Source organism: Polypterus senegalus, chromosome 12 (genome assembly GCF_016835505.1).
Source record: "Polypterus senegalus isolate Bchr_013 chromosome 12, ASM1683550v1, whole genome shotgun sequence".
Classification (NCBI taxonomy): domain Eukaryota; kingdom Metazoa; phylum Chordata; class Cladistia; order Polypteriformes; family Polypteridae; genus Polypterus; species Polypterus senegalus.
This window is the reverse complement of record NC_053165.1, coordinates 164,283,655-164,299,420: the sequence shown is the minus strand read 5'-3', so window position 1 is coordinate 164,299,420 and position 15,766 is coordinate 164,283,655. Positions and strand designations below refer to the sequence as shown.

Here is a 15,766-nt window from a genome sequence, read left to right as displayed (position 1 = left end):
CCAGCAACCTGTCGCCACTTCAGCCAGGCCACGTTGGTTTGAGCTCGGGTGTCTAGCAGCGTATTGCTGTTGCTGCAGATGAGCGTTCCAAGATATTTTAATTCAGTGACCCTCTTAAGTTCCTGCCCATTGATCCGGATAGTGGTGCTGGTCTGCGTGCCACATTCCATGTATTTCATTTTCTTGATGTTCAGTCGGACACCATTTTTTTTGAGTCTCATTTTCAACCTCTATGTGAGGTTTTCACGGGCCTGTTAGGTTTCATCCATGAGCACAACATCATCAACATACAGGAGCGTCCATCTGGAGATCTGCAGTGGCCGTGTCCATACATGAATTGAGGATACATGAGTTCACAAATTTGCCAGGGCTTTTCAAAGGGAGATTTTCTCATTTCTAAATTGCACACAGCATAACTGATGAGCCGCGGCGAGTGTCCTTGAAATATAATTGTCACGCATTTCTGCACAATTCAGGAGAAGCTGATTTGTTTCATGCAGACAGACAGACAGATAGACAGACAAACAATAAAGAGTGCAACTTGGAAGGGGTATGTGGCTTAATATTCCTTACCTTTTGATTATCCAATGACTTATTTGGGAAAGCAGACATGGAGACAAGAAGAAAAAAGGCACAAGGATGCGTTCGCTGGTGAGCCACCTGACAGATGACTGCAATTACATTGTGATCACTTGATGACAGCTTAAAATGCGTTTCTTCTTAGTGTTCTCCTAACCCTTGTGGCTTTACGTCATCTGCTGAGCTTTTTCAAAGGACTGGAGGACACAACGTCTTTTCTGTTGAGCATTGTTACTTATTACTGATCTCTACATTCAAATTCATTGCTGATAACTTGAAGGCTGAGGATCAAGTGCACCCATTTTATACAAGTGGAGCACCGGCAGCTTAACCGTCCTGCTCAGAGTCATACAGTGAGCCAGAAGGAGAGGACGACCCACCACATTTTGAGGTTTTAGACCCCAGCCATTAAGCCGTTGATCCTCTTCCTTGCAATTAATGAAGTTCAGAACGACAAACCACAGAGAATTCTAAAAGGCCATGAAGGAGGCAGCTGAGGTAGGAGCTCAGGAAAGTCAGCCATGGAGGACTCTGACCGCCTGCAGGGGATAATCTCACAACTTCTGCTTTTGGCTGAGCTTACAAGGCCTTTTTATTTTAAAATATGGAAATCAAGGTTACCTGAGCTCTGTGTCTTTATTCAAGTAAAAATACATTATAATTGGAATTCTATGAACAATTGTGTTGTGTAATGCAGACAAATCCTACCATACTGAGCTCATCGTGCACCTGTAGGTCTGGATGTTTTGTGCGATCATCGAGATCCTTTACCCTGTCCAGAAGATCATCTTTTTAAGAGATTTTACTTCAACTGAGAGGGAGTTTTATACATCAGCAGTTCATTAGCTCCCTGTATTAGGAGACAATCTCTGAGAAGTTGAGCTCTCATCACCACGCAGATTGTTGGCATTGCCCTGAGGTTTTTTGTATTTTTTTGTGTACGGTAGGTGATGAAGTGAAGCTGTCAAAGTGCGCTGTTTGTCAGGCGACTTGCAAAGTCTGCTTGGTGTGTGCAGACAATTAAAAAGGCCTTTTATGACACTGCAGGTGATGTACAGACAAAAGCCTACGTCTCTTTAAAGAACTTTAAAATCAGACTAATATTCTCACTTCCCAGGATTCCCTAATGTGATTGGAGCAATGGAGTGTACTTAGATCCAATCACGTCCCCCTCAGTGCAAATGGGGAATTACGTTGAATAGAAAAGACTTCCACAGTATTAATCTACAGGTAGTGTAATCTGACACATTACAGCTGAACATAACCAATAGTCCTGTCGACATTGTGAATACATTTGTCTAACAAGATGATCTCAGGTGATCTGTGCTGCATTTGACGTGATTTCAAACATGGAGGCCAGATGGCCAGGTTCAGTTCATGAACTTTCAGTGAGTCACATCACTATTGGACACTTGAACAAGCTAATAACTACACAGCTTTACAAATCATGGTGAAGCATTTGTTTTAGTCAAACTTGTTACATTGTACGCAGGTCTCCATGATGAGATCCTGGTTGTAGACGGGGGCTACACCTGGTGACAGTTTTTAATGACCCCGATCCTCAACCCCAAACCTGGTCCACAAACCCGATATCATGAAGCTCTGTGTAGGACAAGTGCATGGATTGTAATGACCTTTGGCCACCTAATGTGGAGATGTCCATGTCTAAAAAGACTGAGGATTACACCCGACAGAGCAGGTGACATAATCTTACACAACATCAGAAAAGAAAGGGCCTTGAGGTGGAGGTGAGGTGCAGCCTGATGACGACCTTGAGCCACTGCGCCTTCACCAACCCAGCGGCAGAGCTGCCAGAGAGGAGACCCAATGTTTTCAAGAATGAAGACACAAATGTGATGTTTATTACCCAAGACTCTCCACTTCCTTTCAGACTGCAAGGGGCAGAGAATGATTAATAAGTACGCACAATGTGAGAAGGGGTTCATTACTCAGTGCTGTGTACACAAGAAAACGTGAAATGTGTCTTCTCTGGTGCAGATAATAACAAGAAAGAAAGAAATTAAACCAAAACAAATAAGAGATAAGACCAGTTAAGGGAAGGAAGTTTGAAAAAGTGTATTTGCACAAAAATGGTTGCAGGATGCATATTAAACCTTAACTATTTTCTCCGATATTCCTTATTAAAAAGTTGTATGGCACCAGGAAGAAAGGAATTCCTGCAGCGATTTGTGTGGCTTTTTAAAGCGACTGTCCTTCCTCATTTACTGAAGTTAAGTTCTTCATGTAATGGACGTCTGTCATGAGCTGAGATCATGTCCAGTTTCTTTAGCTTTGTTCTTTAGACACACACTTGCAGATCATCGACATCAGCGCCAATAACTGTAACCACCACGGCCCAGAACTGCTGCCGCCTCTCCAGTCCAGTCCAGTCCACTTGTTAAGATGCCCGACGTCCTCCTTTAAGGGAAGATGTCCTCCCCTCACCTGAAGAGAGCAATTTACTCTTTCATGAGAGAATCACAACCTCAGACTCAGAGGTAACACTGGAGTTCAATTTTGGATTTTTTGGACTTTCATTTTGTTTGCTGCCATTAATGATTTTTCTACATTTAGATCTTGTTAACTTCTCCACAAAATGGTACTTTAGGGAATAACTCTTATTAATTAACTCTTTGTTTAAGCAAAAGAAGATTAAGAGGAAATATGACTGAAGTGTTTAAAATAAAGAAGAGAATTAGTGCAGTGGATCGAGGCGATGACTCTAAAATGAGTTCATCAACAACACGGGGACACAGTTGGAAACCAGTGAAGGGGAAATTTCTCACAAACATTAGGAAATTTTTCTTCACACAAAGAACAATGGACACTTGGAATAAGTAGTGTGGTGGACAGTAAGACTTTATGGACTTTCAAAACTTTCAACACAATTAGATGTTTCTTTGGAAGAAATAAGTAGATAGGACTGGCGAGCCTTCTTGGGCTGAATGGCCTGTTTTCGTCCAGAGTGTTCTAATATTCTAATGTTCTAGCTAAAATGAAAAGGATTAAAAGAAGACTTGCAATGATAAATGCAGACAATTCTAATTCTGTTTATTGTTACTGACGTCCACATAAAGCACTGCAGCACATGTCAAGTGGCACCCCAGAGTGTGAAGGCTCACGTTTGCTGTTGGACGTCACCATCATGGTGCTGCAGTTGAGTGTCTGTCAGTGTCAGGCAGGAGGTGAACTGAAACGGCGGCCCCAGTTTAATAAGCGAAGTTCTTTAAAATGAAGTGACACCTTAACCCAGGAATCAGAAGGCCAAATGGCGACTCAAACAGCAGGTCCTCTCATTTACGTTGTTTTCTTAATAAACTGCTGCACTAATTTGCACTTCCAGCCCAAGTTTATTTCTTCTCTAAAGTCTCATAGATTGACACCTGCCCTCTTTGTAAAGATTCATAACAGCCGTTCTCTTGCCCTTCTGGTAATGAACTCTGTAATAAATAAATACATTTACAAAATTAGAATACTAATAATAGATAATAATCCTTTAAACCAGGAACTCTAAATAAATCACACTTGGAAAATTCAAAGGTTCTCTCCGGAGTGTTAAATAGCGAGGAAGTGCACGTGTTGACCTTCATCCCAATCCGGTGGTGACGTCCGTGTTCCACAATGACGTGACGGCAACCACAGCAGCAAAAAAAGATGCGAGTACATTTTAAATATGACAATGAAGCCATACAGTACAGATGACGTATTTCTGTGAAAGACGACCTTTCAAGCCATTGCTTTGTTACCAGGCGGTCACAACAACTCAGGACGTGGCCCTAAAAAGTTAGGTTACTGTCTTAATGATGGGAGACAAACAATGGCAGCGAAAGCAACACAAAAAGAACACAATTAAACTAAACTTCATTTCAAAGAACAGATTGCAGAAGGAGATTCCTGTGCTAGAGAGACCCCTGAAACAAGTGATTTGTGCAAATGAAAGAACAGGAATATTCTGAAATACAGATTCCTGAGCACGCTGCAGCACTCGTTCAGCTCTATCAGTCCTCTGTTATCACCGTTGGATCTTCAGAGAATCTGAGTCGGAGGGTTTTTTGTGTTTTTCACCTCCTGACAAAGATGAATGCTTGTTTACATTCCACTGTAACTCCATTTTGTTTTTGTCACACGTGCCACCATTTTAAGAACACTGTGTTGACCTTCACCATGGAAACCCACCACAGAGTTCCCCTAGAAGTCTTGTCAGAATTGGTCTTCATACAGTAGAAGACTTGCTACCAGGAAAGTGGAGACAAAGCCAAGGGTCTCCTGCTGCCTTCAGATAAACACAAGGACCAGGGTGCTGAGCAGTGGCAGCAGGTGCTCTTGACTTGTCCAAATTTGAAAGGCCACAAGTCCCATATCCACTGAACACCTGCAGATTTCAACGTAGAAAAGTGTCTCTGTGGTGAACAGTGAGAGATGGCAGAAGCTCTCTGCATGTTTGGGGCAAATGAAGTTGGTGATCTGGTTGGAATAAATGACATCCACAATGCTGAGAAGTGCAAGCACCAATCATGCAATACCACCAGAGAGGCGTCTGATTGGTCCCAACTTCAATGACCCAAACAAATGGCCATGGTGATCAAGAACAACTTTCAGAGAACAGAAAAACAAGAAGACCTGATCTAGATAACATGGCCTCCACAGGGCCCTGCATTCAGTATCACTGAGGCCAACCATGATGACCTGGAGAGGCTGAAACAAGTGAGACAGCATCCTAAGTGTGTAGAAGAACAGGGTGGATGATTTGTGGAGTCGTCACTAGGACACGTCAGTGATTAGAGTAACAGAATATCTCACCTGGGTTTGGCTGGATAAGTTTATTTCGGTTCCATTTTCACTTGTTTTTGGGACCCTCTTACACCTAAAAACAATGAATTCTTATTTTAGTAAAGAGAAACATCTGCTGATAAGAAAATAGTGATGGGTGCAAACAGAGTTCAACATTCTGGGATGAGGACTTGTCGATGTGTTCATTTGGAGCAGATATCGTGTGATTAGGGAGCATCAAGAGCGATAACCTCAGACTGGATGAATGTATTATTATAAGTTAACTTAATAACATAACATAATATTCTCAAACCTGTTTAATCCAATTGGCGGTCACAGGGGGCTGAGGCCTGGTCATATGTGTTTATGTATTTCATTGTCATTTGTGATGTTTGGGAGGGATTATGGGTGACATTTGTACATATCTTCTGTTATGTTTACTACTTCTGTTCCTTGCTCTTTGTAGGTGAAGACCCAAAAGGCAGGACCACCATGACATCACCAATCCTGAGCCTTTCCTTTAGTTGTATAAGTAAGTAGAGCAGGCTCATGAGTTGTGACATCAGGGTGGTCCTGTCAACTGGGGCTCCACCTGTCATTTCCATTGGGACACACACACACTCTCGTGGGACTAAATTAGAATTATCCTAACAAACACATTTTTGGAATTGTGGAGGAAATCCCAGACTGAAACCCCCTATAAAAGGGGTCTGAAACTATGCTAAGGAATGAAGAGAAATTAACTGAGGTTAGGGCTGCACAGAATGCATTTCTTTTCTGAAACCTGCTTTGTTGAAATTCTTGTGCTGTTGTTTCATTTTGTTGCTGTATATTAGTAACGTCAGGCATTCTGTGATAATTGTCCACATGTCTCTCAAGGAATAAAAGCAACCTGGTAGCCACCAAGTCTGGGTACAAGTCTGTATGGACGTGTTTCTGACGTGCCACTTCTCATTGTGAAGATAACAAGCATCCTGTAGCACAATTACATGCTGTGGAGACAACTGGATAGAAGGTGAAGACCTTTGACAAGATCTTAGATGTTTAATCTCCTCACAGGAAGAAGACCTGAGTGATGAGAGAGGCGTTAGACAGAGCAGCTCAGTAAGCTTTGTAAAGTCACAGACTGAGAGAGGCCAGAGAGAAGACTCCGAGGGTGAGAACAAGGCACCAAAGATACTTTAAAGTTATTGTCAAGACCTCGTAAGATCAGCGTCACCTCAAATTGTCACTCATACTGAATGTGTTGCTGATCTTCGTGTACTTTCAGAGCTACACTTTCAACCAGACTGCATGCTGTGGATTGCAGCATTCATTTACTATCATTTATGGCACCAATTATTTCATTAAAATGTATTAAGCCTGTTTTCCTTCTTGCGCGTCTTTTCTCTTTTTCTATGGCCAGGGGCTTGAAACGGTTACATAAATAAGGGAGAGGGCAAGAGAGCACTCATATACATATGCATCTTCTAATGGCTACTTCCAGCATGATAATGCCACCATTTTACAAAGCACACTGCTTTCACGAACAAAGTGCTGGTTTAAGCCCTTATGGATCCTTAAGGTTAGTTTGGCATGTCCAAAGTGTGCACCCCTTGACTTATCAAAATGGCGCACCTCAGCATTCATAATGTGGCGTTGATTTCTGTATTATGGACACTGGATTATGGATTTCTGAAGCACACCGCTTGAGTTACATAAATGGCACCTATTTCACTTAATAGACTGACCGGCTCTGCATGACCATGACAATGACTTCAGTGTTCTTCAGTGGCCTACCTTGTCACCAGATCAGAATCCAACAGAAGGGAACCTTAGGGATGAGGAAGAAGAGGAGATTCACAGCATGAACGTGCAGCTGACAGATCTGCAGGACTTGTGTTGTGCAATCATGTGACCATGGAGCAGAATCTCAAAAGAATTGTACCAACATGTTGTGGAATCAAAGACATGAAGACCAGAAGGCTCAAGGAGACCCTATCTAGTGTTAGTATGGTGGTCCTAATAATCTGATCAGTGAGTGTGTGCTGAAACATTTGTAAAAACTTTATGTGTATCAGTTTTCTTGATCCATATTAGGCCCTCAGTTTGTCATGTGTGTATGAGTGTCACGTGATGTGTTGATTACCTAAAGGTGTTCTGCGTGGAGTGAAGGTAACTTTAAAGCCATCAGAGTTCCACATGAAGCCAGCAGTAGTCTTGTGCTGAGTGGCAGGCCATGTGCAGCGCCACCCACTGGCCACATATTACATTAACAGTACAGAGTTGATATTCTTTGCAGTATATGTTGTTTGCCTATAACATTTTAACATTAAGTAGTTTTTCAGCTTACCTTCTCCAAGTTAAAATAACCACAAGTAAAAGTATGAAAAGGGAGGCAACAATTCCAATAATTGTATGAAGAAGAATGGTGTTCAGTGGTGAGGCTGAAATGAGAAAGAAGGAACAAATCAGAGAGTGAAATGGACGAGTGTCACTGGAATACACCATTTATCTCTGTGCTGATTGGTGCTGTTGGTATAAAGGAGTCCCAGTCCCATTTCTTGATGCATTTCTGCTGAATAATTAGTTGGCTGAAAGCCCTCAGTGTTTGTGTGTTAGAGAGGGGATGTTCAACATTGTTCATAATGGCACTCGGTTTTATTTTTAATTCTCTTTTTTTCTACGACCTCGAGGGAGCCCAGAGTGAATCCAATATCTGAGCTTGCCCTTTTGATTAGCTTGTTGATTTGGTGGACCTTTCTTGAAGTGACATAGCCAGCCCAGCACACCACACTGTCCGTCACAGAGCTGTAGAAGATATGAAGGATGTCATTTCCCACATTAAAGGAGCACAGGCTCCAAAGATAAAAGTTTTTTCTTCTCTAGTTCCTCTGTGTTATGAGACCAGACCAACCTGTCATTAATGTGGACCCCCAAGTACTTGTGGGAGTGGACCACCTCTATATCCACTTGTTGAGTAGTGACCAGACATGGAGGCCCTTTGGTGTGTCAAATGTCAATAAGCAGTTCCTTGGTTTTGCTGATGTTAAGATGCGGAGAAATCTCTTTGCACCAATCTTTATGAATTAAAATATTTATTTTAACAGAAATGCTCTGTAGTACAAGAAGGTCCTAAGAACACAAAAGGAAGCACCTGAGAAGACAAGGTAATCCATGGCAGACACAGTCCCAAAAGAGAATTCCAAGGCAAAGTCAAAAACAGAGCACAGGGTCAACATTTCAGGACATCACAAAAAGCACAAAGCAGAGCAGAACACAAGTAAGCCCTCCACTCCCTGGCACATCCAAAATGAACCACCAGAAGCTGTGGAAGACCCTCCCATTTATAGGGCGGAGCCTGATCCTAGCAGTGAATGACAGGCGGCTCCGCCTCTTGGGGAATCACCTCTAAAACACATGAGACAAAACACGGGCTACACAGACACAGAGACAAAACAAAAATAAAGAAGAAACATTAAGTACGTAAATTAATGATTTAAAAAGTGAAAAAGAGACATTAAACATGAACTTGAATCCCAACCAGTAAAGGAACCCTGGCTGAGCCATGATAGATACACTCAGCTTCTTTAAATATCGGCTTACGCTGCAGTTAATAAAAGTCAAAGACAGCTCCTGGCAAAGCAGGATGCACTTGTGGGGTGGGATTCCTGCCAGTCGGCTCTGTCCGCTTTGAGAGTCTGGGTGACGTGTTTCCTAGGAGCGATGTCGTCCACCCGTCTGTAGGTGAGCTTCAATTTTCAATTCAATTGCCTGAGCTTTTATATTTTTCTCATGGTCTTTGGTTCCAAAATGAGCACAAGCCATTTCCAGACATTAGAGTTCAGTTTTTAAATTCGGGGTATTTTATTAATACTTATAACCGAAAGCCAAAAGAGTAAGATCCACAAACACACATCAAGAGAATAAACCCCATAACAGCAATAACAATTAACTTCTTGTACAGCCTGAACTCTCATAAGGAATACTGAAATGGGCTTTAACAGGCCCTGGGTTTTGACTCCCTAAGAGGACAAGAAAAAACTTCTGAAAAAAATGGAAAAACCCTTGGAAAAGGCCATAGAGACAGGGACTGGGCAGGGTTTTAAACTGAACCTCGTTGAACAGTAAGGCGCCAGAGCTAATGACTGTGCCAGTGTGCCACCCACAAAGTTAGTAAAACAAGACAAAATATCAGGAGAACTCTTTGATCCTTAATTAGGAAGTTTAAATTGTATCGTCTTTGTGACTGTCACCTCGAATCAGCTGTGTGATACTTACGCTGTATACGTAAAGTCACGGCTGTTGAATTTTTTCCTCCATACTGGTTGTCTGCCTGACAGTAATACACCCCACTGTCACCAAGTGTCACCGCTGAGATGCTCAGATTCTGCCCGGCTGCTCTTCTGGTGGCGTCAGATCTGTTTCCTTTAAACCAGGTGTAGTTCCCAGATGGGTTTATAACCGAGATGCAGCTCAGTATGACTTGTGTTCCCTCCATGATGTCAGCTGCAGGATAAATGTGTGCAGTAGTTTCCTTTGGAGGATCTAGAAAAAGATATTATGACTGTTTAAGAAAAAGGGCAACGTAATTCTACTGGCACATTTAAAATGATGTTGTTCAAGGAGTTAAGAAGGCTGAGACCTCAAATCTAAAGGACTGAACATTTCTAATACTCACAACTTCACTAATATACTGACTGATGAAGAGTGTTGATCAGCGAATCTCTACAAAGTGTTACTCACATTAAATTTGCTGTGTTTGCATTAGCTTCTGTTCATCACTATTTACTGATAATTCAGCCAGTTTAGGAGAACTAAGTGTCCCATAATACATTGCAAGGACAGCGAGCCATCCCCCGGAGCTGTAACAACAGCCAAAATTGGATGGGACGCCTCCCTCGGTTATGAAACTTGCACATCTCTCACTTCGTTCTTTCTTCTATGATCTCACAGAGACGCGGTCCGCAGTGCTTAACACGATGAAGAGCACACGATCGTTCACACAGATCTCACTGCAGATTTGAACACTTGGAGACACGCGGGGTTAGCAGAGAAAACTCAGGGAGATATGAACAGAACATGCAGACCAAAGGTGCTCAGGCGGCTGGTGAACTTCTATAGCATCAGCAATCATACCAGTTTATTACAAAAAAACAAATGCTATAAAATGTAAAGCTATAAAGGCACATTAATACTGTGTATGATAGATGGACTCAATTTGAGGAGCTTAACAGATAAATAAATCATGCAGATCCTCAAATTTTATTTTGATGAAACATACACAGCATAAATAACGAGTTATCTCTGCTTGTCACCAAAAGTGCAGGACGATCTTCGAGTGCCACGTCAATACAAGAGAAGGAGGCGCGTCAAAGCCACTGCATCAAAGTGTCCAAAGAAAATGTTATTCAAAACTTAAATTCAAAAGAGAAAGCAAAAGTCAAAACCTTAAAACCCAAATAATACTGATATTTTTTTTCGCTTACAAGCTTTTTATAAATTTTTCTGAATCCTGGATGGTTTCCTTTACATGGTATCAGCTATTTAACAATCACATGACAACATGCGTCACAACTTTCAGGGAATCCCTGCCTCGTCAGCAATAAGATTTTCTCTCGTGGCAAATGTGAGTATTAATGGCAGCAGTTATGTGGCTTTTACAAAACAAGACACACTGGAAAATGAAGCAAAGCTACGACAGCAGGTACACATAATGTAGAAGAGACGTAATCTTACACCAGACTTGAAGAAGGACACTCGCTGACACCCTGCGGTTTTCAGTCCCCACCGGGTACCACACTGTGCAGCTGATGTTCTTCATGTCGAGTTCATATGAAGCTCTAAAGGTCAGCAGCGATGACAAGGACTGACTCCCATTGTTGCTGGTGATATTCTGGAGCACCGTCCCGTTCAGAGTGTCACTCCATGTCAGAATGGGAGGTTGTGTGGGACAGGACAGTGGAGAGCTGCAGTACAAACTGATGTTCAAGTTCTCATTCACTGGACTCGTTGAGTTGAGCAGAGGGGCATTCGGTGAGCCTGTGGAAAAAATAAAATGTAGAGTTTAAGTCATGACAGAGGTGAACTTCAGAAGAAGATTAAAATAGAAGACTCCCTCTGCAAACTTACAATAAGTGAGTCCAAAGAAACAAATATTAGAACATTAGAACAATCTGAAGGAGAACTGGCCAGTTGGCCCAAAAATGCTCACCAGTCCTGCCCACTTAATTCTTCTAAATAACATCAATTTAAGTATTGAAGGCCCCTAAAGTTCTTCTGTCCTCCTCACTACAAGTGTCTGTGGTTCTTTGTGTAAAGAAAACCTTCATGACATTTGTGTGAAATTTGCCCTTAACAAGTTTCCAACTGTGTCCTCATGTTCTTGATGAACTTATTTTAAAATAACAGTCACCATCCACTGGACTCATTTCCTTCATAATTTTCGGTCAGGACCTTATGAAATGCTGAAGAACACTTAATGGGCAAATTAAAGCTGCCTTTGTAGATCAGCACTGGAGCTTCACACAGATCTACCAGTAGTGTGAATATCCCACTTTCATGTGAAATACGCATCTAGCTTCTCCGTAGTAGCAGCAGAGAGAACCTGAGGACTTCTAGCAGAGGTGGTGTGGTCAGGTAGAGGCTCTCCTCAGATTCAGGCCCATAGCCACACAGACCGTTGTTTCTCATCACAGCAGATTTTCCTCCAGGATCTCTCTGGATCGTCAAATATTCATCTTCCTATCAGTCCTGACCAGATTGCCTGTCCCTGCTCTTCACACTATGATGCCGCCATAGTGGTAAAGGTGTCACCTGGTCGATGTGCCACGTTAGGTTTATGCTACACATAAGCATGGGAAAGGTACTAAATAAATAAAATGAATTATTAGTATTATGACATGTGCCATTGACTGTTCAACATAAAAAGGTCTCTCCAGAGCAGAAGACATTTTGCACAGGATATCCCAGGTTCTTCTGGGTGAGGACATTTTCTATCCACTCAGGGCCTTTTCCTGCTTCTCCTACATAATAAAGACCGTTCTTGTGCAATGCTTTGGAGGTTCTTACACTAGGAACAATCTTACTGACTTTTGAAACTCAAATGCCACCACAGGAAGTGCCACTCTGGTTCAGTGGCTAATATAGGCGGGTGACCAAACCTGGCAGTGGAGTTGTGGTTTCCTTTTTCTCCATTTCTGTATGATGAACTGTCCAGAGTTCCAAAGTCTGTTCAGTATCTTTAAGGTGGTCTTGTCTCCTTCACCTGATCTGTGCCCCTCTACAGTATACCTATGACTTGTTTTGAATGCTCTTTTGGCATCATTTTGGTTTGCTTTGTGGAAATCTCTGACGACACTGCTGAACCCACAGGTAATAGAGATGGGAGATTCATCCTCATCGGTTTATTGAGAACAGGTCAGCCATGCATTTCCCACACAGGTGGAGACCCCACACAAATTCAGGGAGCAGGTCAGGTGATACACGGTACCCGAGTTAAGTTAGCCTTATATTGACAAAGGGTATGAATACTTTTGAAATGTCACAGTTTTGTGTTTGTGTTTCATTAGTAAATTAGTTTCTTTAGGTTTGGTATCATATGAACGGTTCTGTAGACCAGCTAGAAACGTTACGTTCATTTACTTTGATTTTACAATCTCAGTGTGATAAAGTACAGAAGTATTTTCTGTGGCTAATACCTTGTTCAAACCTCTGTATGTGTAACTTTGTTCAAAAAAGTCCCAGTACGAAACTTCCCAGTCCTTGTCTTATTCTCTGTGCCTTTATTCCTCCCCATCAGTCTGACCCCCTTAACGTACAACTGCAGACAAAACGTGACTTTGGCTTGTAGTTCACTGTAAACCCCACCTGACATTCACCCCCAGGTGGTCTCTCAAGTCATTTCATGGTAATCAGACAGACAGCAGTGCCCTCTAGTGGACGCTGACACCGTTTTTCATTTAAGCTCTGACCTCCTCTTATAAATGAAGTCCGTTTTTTTTATTTTTTTTACAATTCTTTTCATTTGCTTTAAATTGTCGTACCGTTAATTGAAGTTGTATTTGCTGATTAAGAAAAGGGTCTCCCCCAGATTGTAGCCAATGGAGCACCAGCACTAAGTGCAACACAAGTTTTAACACTCCCTGATACATCCGCTTCAAAGCAGGCATCAGAAATCACGTCCTTACCTGACACGTCAATCTGAACTCCTTCTGTGTAGTTGTAGGTAAAGTTGCCACTTTCAACCCTAAAATAGTATGTTTCTGTGTTTGAAGTGCTCAAGTTTTTCAACAGCGTGGTGCAGTTTCCTTGTGTCACGTCCCCAAGAAGGCTGACTTGGACTTTTGACCAGCCATTTAGTGATGTATTTCCTCTGGATACTTGGGTCTGAAATGGAAAGCCAATGTTCCAAACTCCAACAGCCCCAGAGCTCGGTTTACGAGGGCCGAAGGTGCACGGGATCAGCAGACAGGAGCCGCTCAGAGTTGTCATCTGTGCAGGAAGAGTGCAGTCGTCAGACCTCGAAACTGAAAAGGACAAAAATGACTCTGAGTTATCAGCATTTCACATGACATCCTCATTGAGTTATTCATTCCGTTAGTCTTCTATGATTGGTATTATAAACCAAATAGACTGACAATACAGCGGTGTGTTGGCTGGGCGTCACCTCAGGGTGATTTGTGACTTGTGCTGTCCACTCCACACATCAGGGGACATCTCTTTGGCGTCTTGTCATTATGTTTTTAACTCATATAAAGTGTGTTTGGACGTCTGTCATAATTACGACTGTCACTGTCACCATTCACCGGGGGGCTGTATGATGGTAAGGCTCCTGAGCTCACAATTTGTTAGTTGTTATCATTGACTGCACTCTCTGCTCTTTAAAGTGTTTAGTTCATTACTTCTACATGTTAGTGAAAGCAGGTGTTGGTCATTTGTTATTAGCACAGCACAACAGACCAGAAAGATCAAAAGTGACTGTTGGTTTTGTACCTCCTCACTGGGACACAATTCCAAGACAGTAACTAGAAGGCTATTTGCAAGTATGTGAGTGCAGCAAACGAAAGCTTAGCATGACATGTGGACACCTCCCTAGAGCTCCGTTTGATAAAAGTGTGTCGTTACTCAAGACAAAGTGACACCACCCAGACATCCCTGGTGTTTCATTTTACTTCTGCCTGTGTTATGATTCTGCCACCTCAATATCTCAAAAATGGACCCAAAAAAGCAAACACCATACAACTCCAGGCAGCCTGACCCCGAACTCAAAAGGCAGGCTTACAGCCTCCATGCCCGGGGTTTGTTTCCTGCCTTTCAACCTGTGCTGACTGGGATTGGCTCCAGCAGACCCCCGTGACCCTGTGATAGGATTTAGCATGTTGGAGAATGACTGACTGACTGCCTGACTGATGTTAACCACTAAATAAATGGGAAAACAAATGTAACCATCAAATCCATTGGCCTCCAAAACCCCCAACTATGTTGTTTGAGAAACTGCTGCTTCTCTTTTTAAACAGTTAGGGGCAGATCACCAGCTGCAACATACGGTGGCCCCATCCCCTTAGGTTCAGGAGACAAGGCAGAAAACTATGAAGGCTACCGGAGAAAAATAAGGAAACTCTTTAAAGAAAACTCAATAGCAGTGCGACTAACAGAACAGCACAATATTAATGAAGTCGAGTACAGATAGAAGAAAACAAGAAAAAACACAATCAACACAATCTAGAGCTATAGAGTTATAGCAAGAGACAAACAATAAAAAATGGTGTAAGAAAAACCTTTACTTACATTCAACAAGGAACAGAAAAAATAGCAGGATTCCTACTGAAATATTGGAAGACATTTATGTATTCAAGTCAACGAATCTGGAAAAAACAAAAAAAGGCAATAAATTTGAACCTGAATCTCACTGTGTTATGAACACAAGACAATCAACCTGGACTAACGGGTACAGTATGTGTTTCTATTATATAGTGCCTATCTATCTATCTATCTATCTATCTATCTATCTATCTATCTATCTATCTATCTATCTATCTATCTATCTATCTATCTGTTATATAGTGCCTTTCACTTTATCTATCTATCTATCTGTTATATAGTACCTTTCACTTTATCTATCTATCTATCTATCTATCTATCTATCTATCTATCTATCTATCTATCTATCTATCTATCTATCTATCTATCTCTGGCACGCTGAAGGTTTCACTCACCTTTATTAATAAAGAACTCTCTTGCTGTTTTGTTTCTCTTCTTCGTTTTTCTACTAGATGAAGAAAGAGGAAGCTGACCCACTTTATTAGAACAGACCTCATTTGATTACCTTTGTTTCATTTTCTGTCACCAGCTATCCCATTGGTTATCATACTGGCACCAATCACAACAGCTGATTCAACATTACTGGGCACAGAGATGATGGCCAGTTCAATTACTG

At 41.9% G+C, this 15,766-nt stretch overlaps 1 protein-coding gene across 2 annotated transcripts; it reads right to left on the bottom strand.

Annotated features, from left to right (window-relative positions):
* Positions 1-3,533: 3,533 nt before the first annotated feature.
* Positions 3,534-15,590, bottom strand: LOC120540133 (Schwann cell myelin protein-like). Of its 2 annotated transcripts, XM_039770631.1 has the most exons (8): positions 15,546-15,590; positions 15,118-15,194; positions 13,518-13,856; positions 11,068-11,370; positions 9,610-9,876; positions 7,682-7,775; positions 5,380-5,443; positions 3,534-4,019 (listed from the first exon to the last, which is right to left on the bottom strand). In XM_039770631.1, exons 2-8 carry the CDS (start codon positions 15,170-15,172, stop codon positions 3,930-3,932), a joined length of 1,212 nt encoding a protein of 403 aa, XP_039626565.1. In that variant the 5' UTR covers positions 15,173-15,194; positions 15,546-15,590; the 3' UTR covers positions 3,534-3,929. The 2 variants fall into 2 exon arrangements, with proteins under 2 accessions (XP_039626565.1, XP_039626566.1); XM_039770632.1 differs by lacking the exon at positions 15,546-15,590 and having other exon boundaries at positions 13,518-13,821; positions 15,118-15,196.
* Between the last annotated feature and the right edge of the window lie 176 nt (positions 15,591-15,766).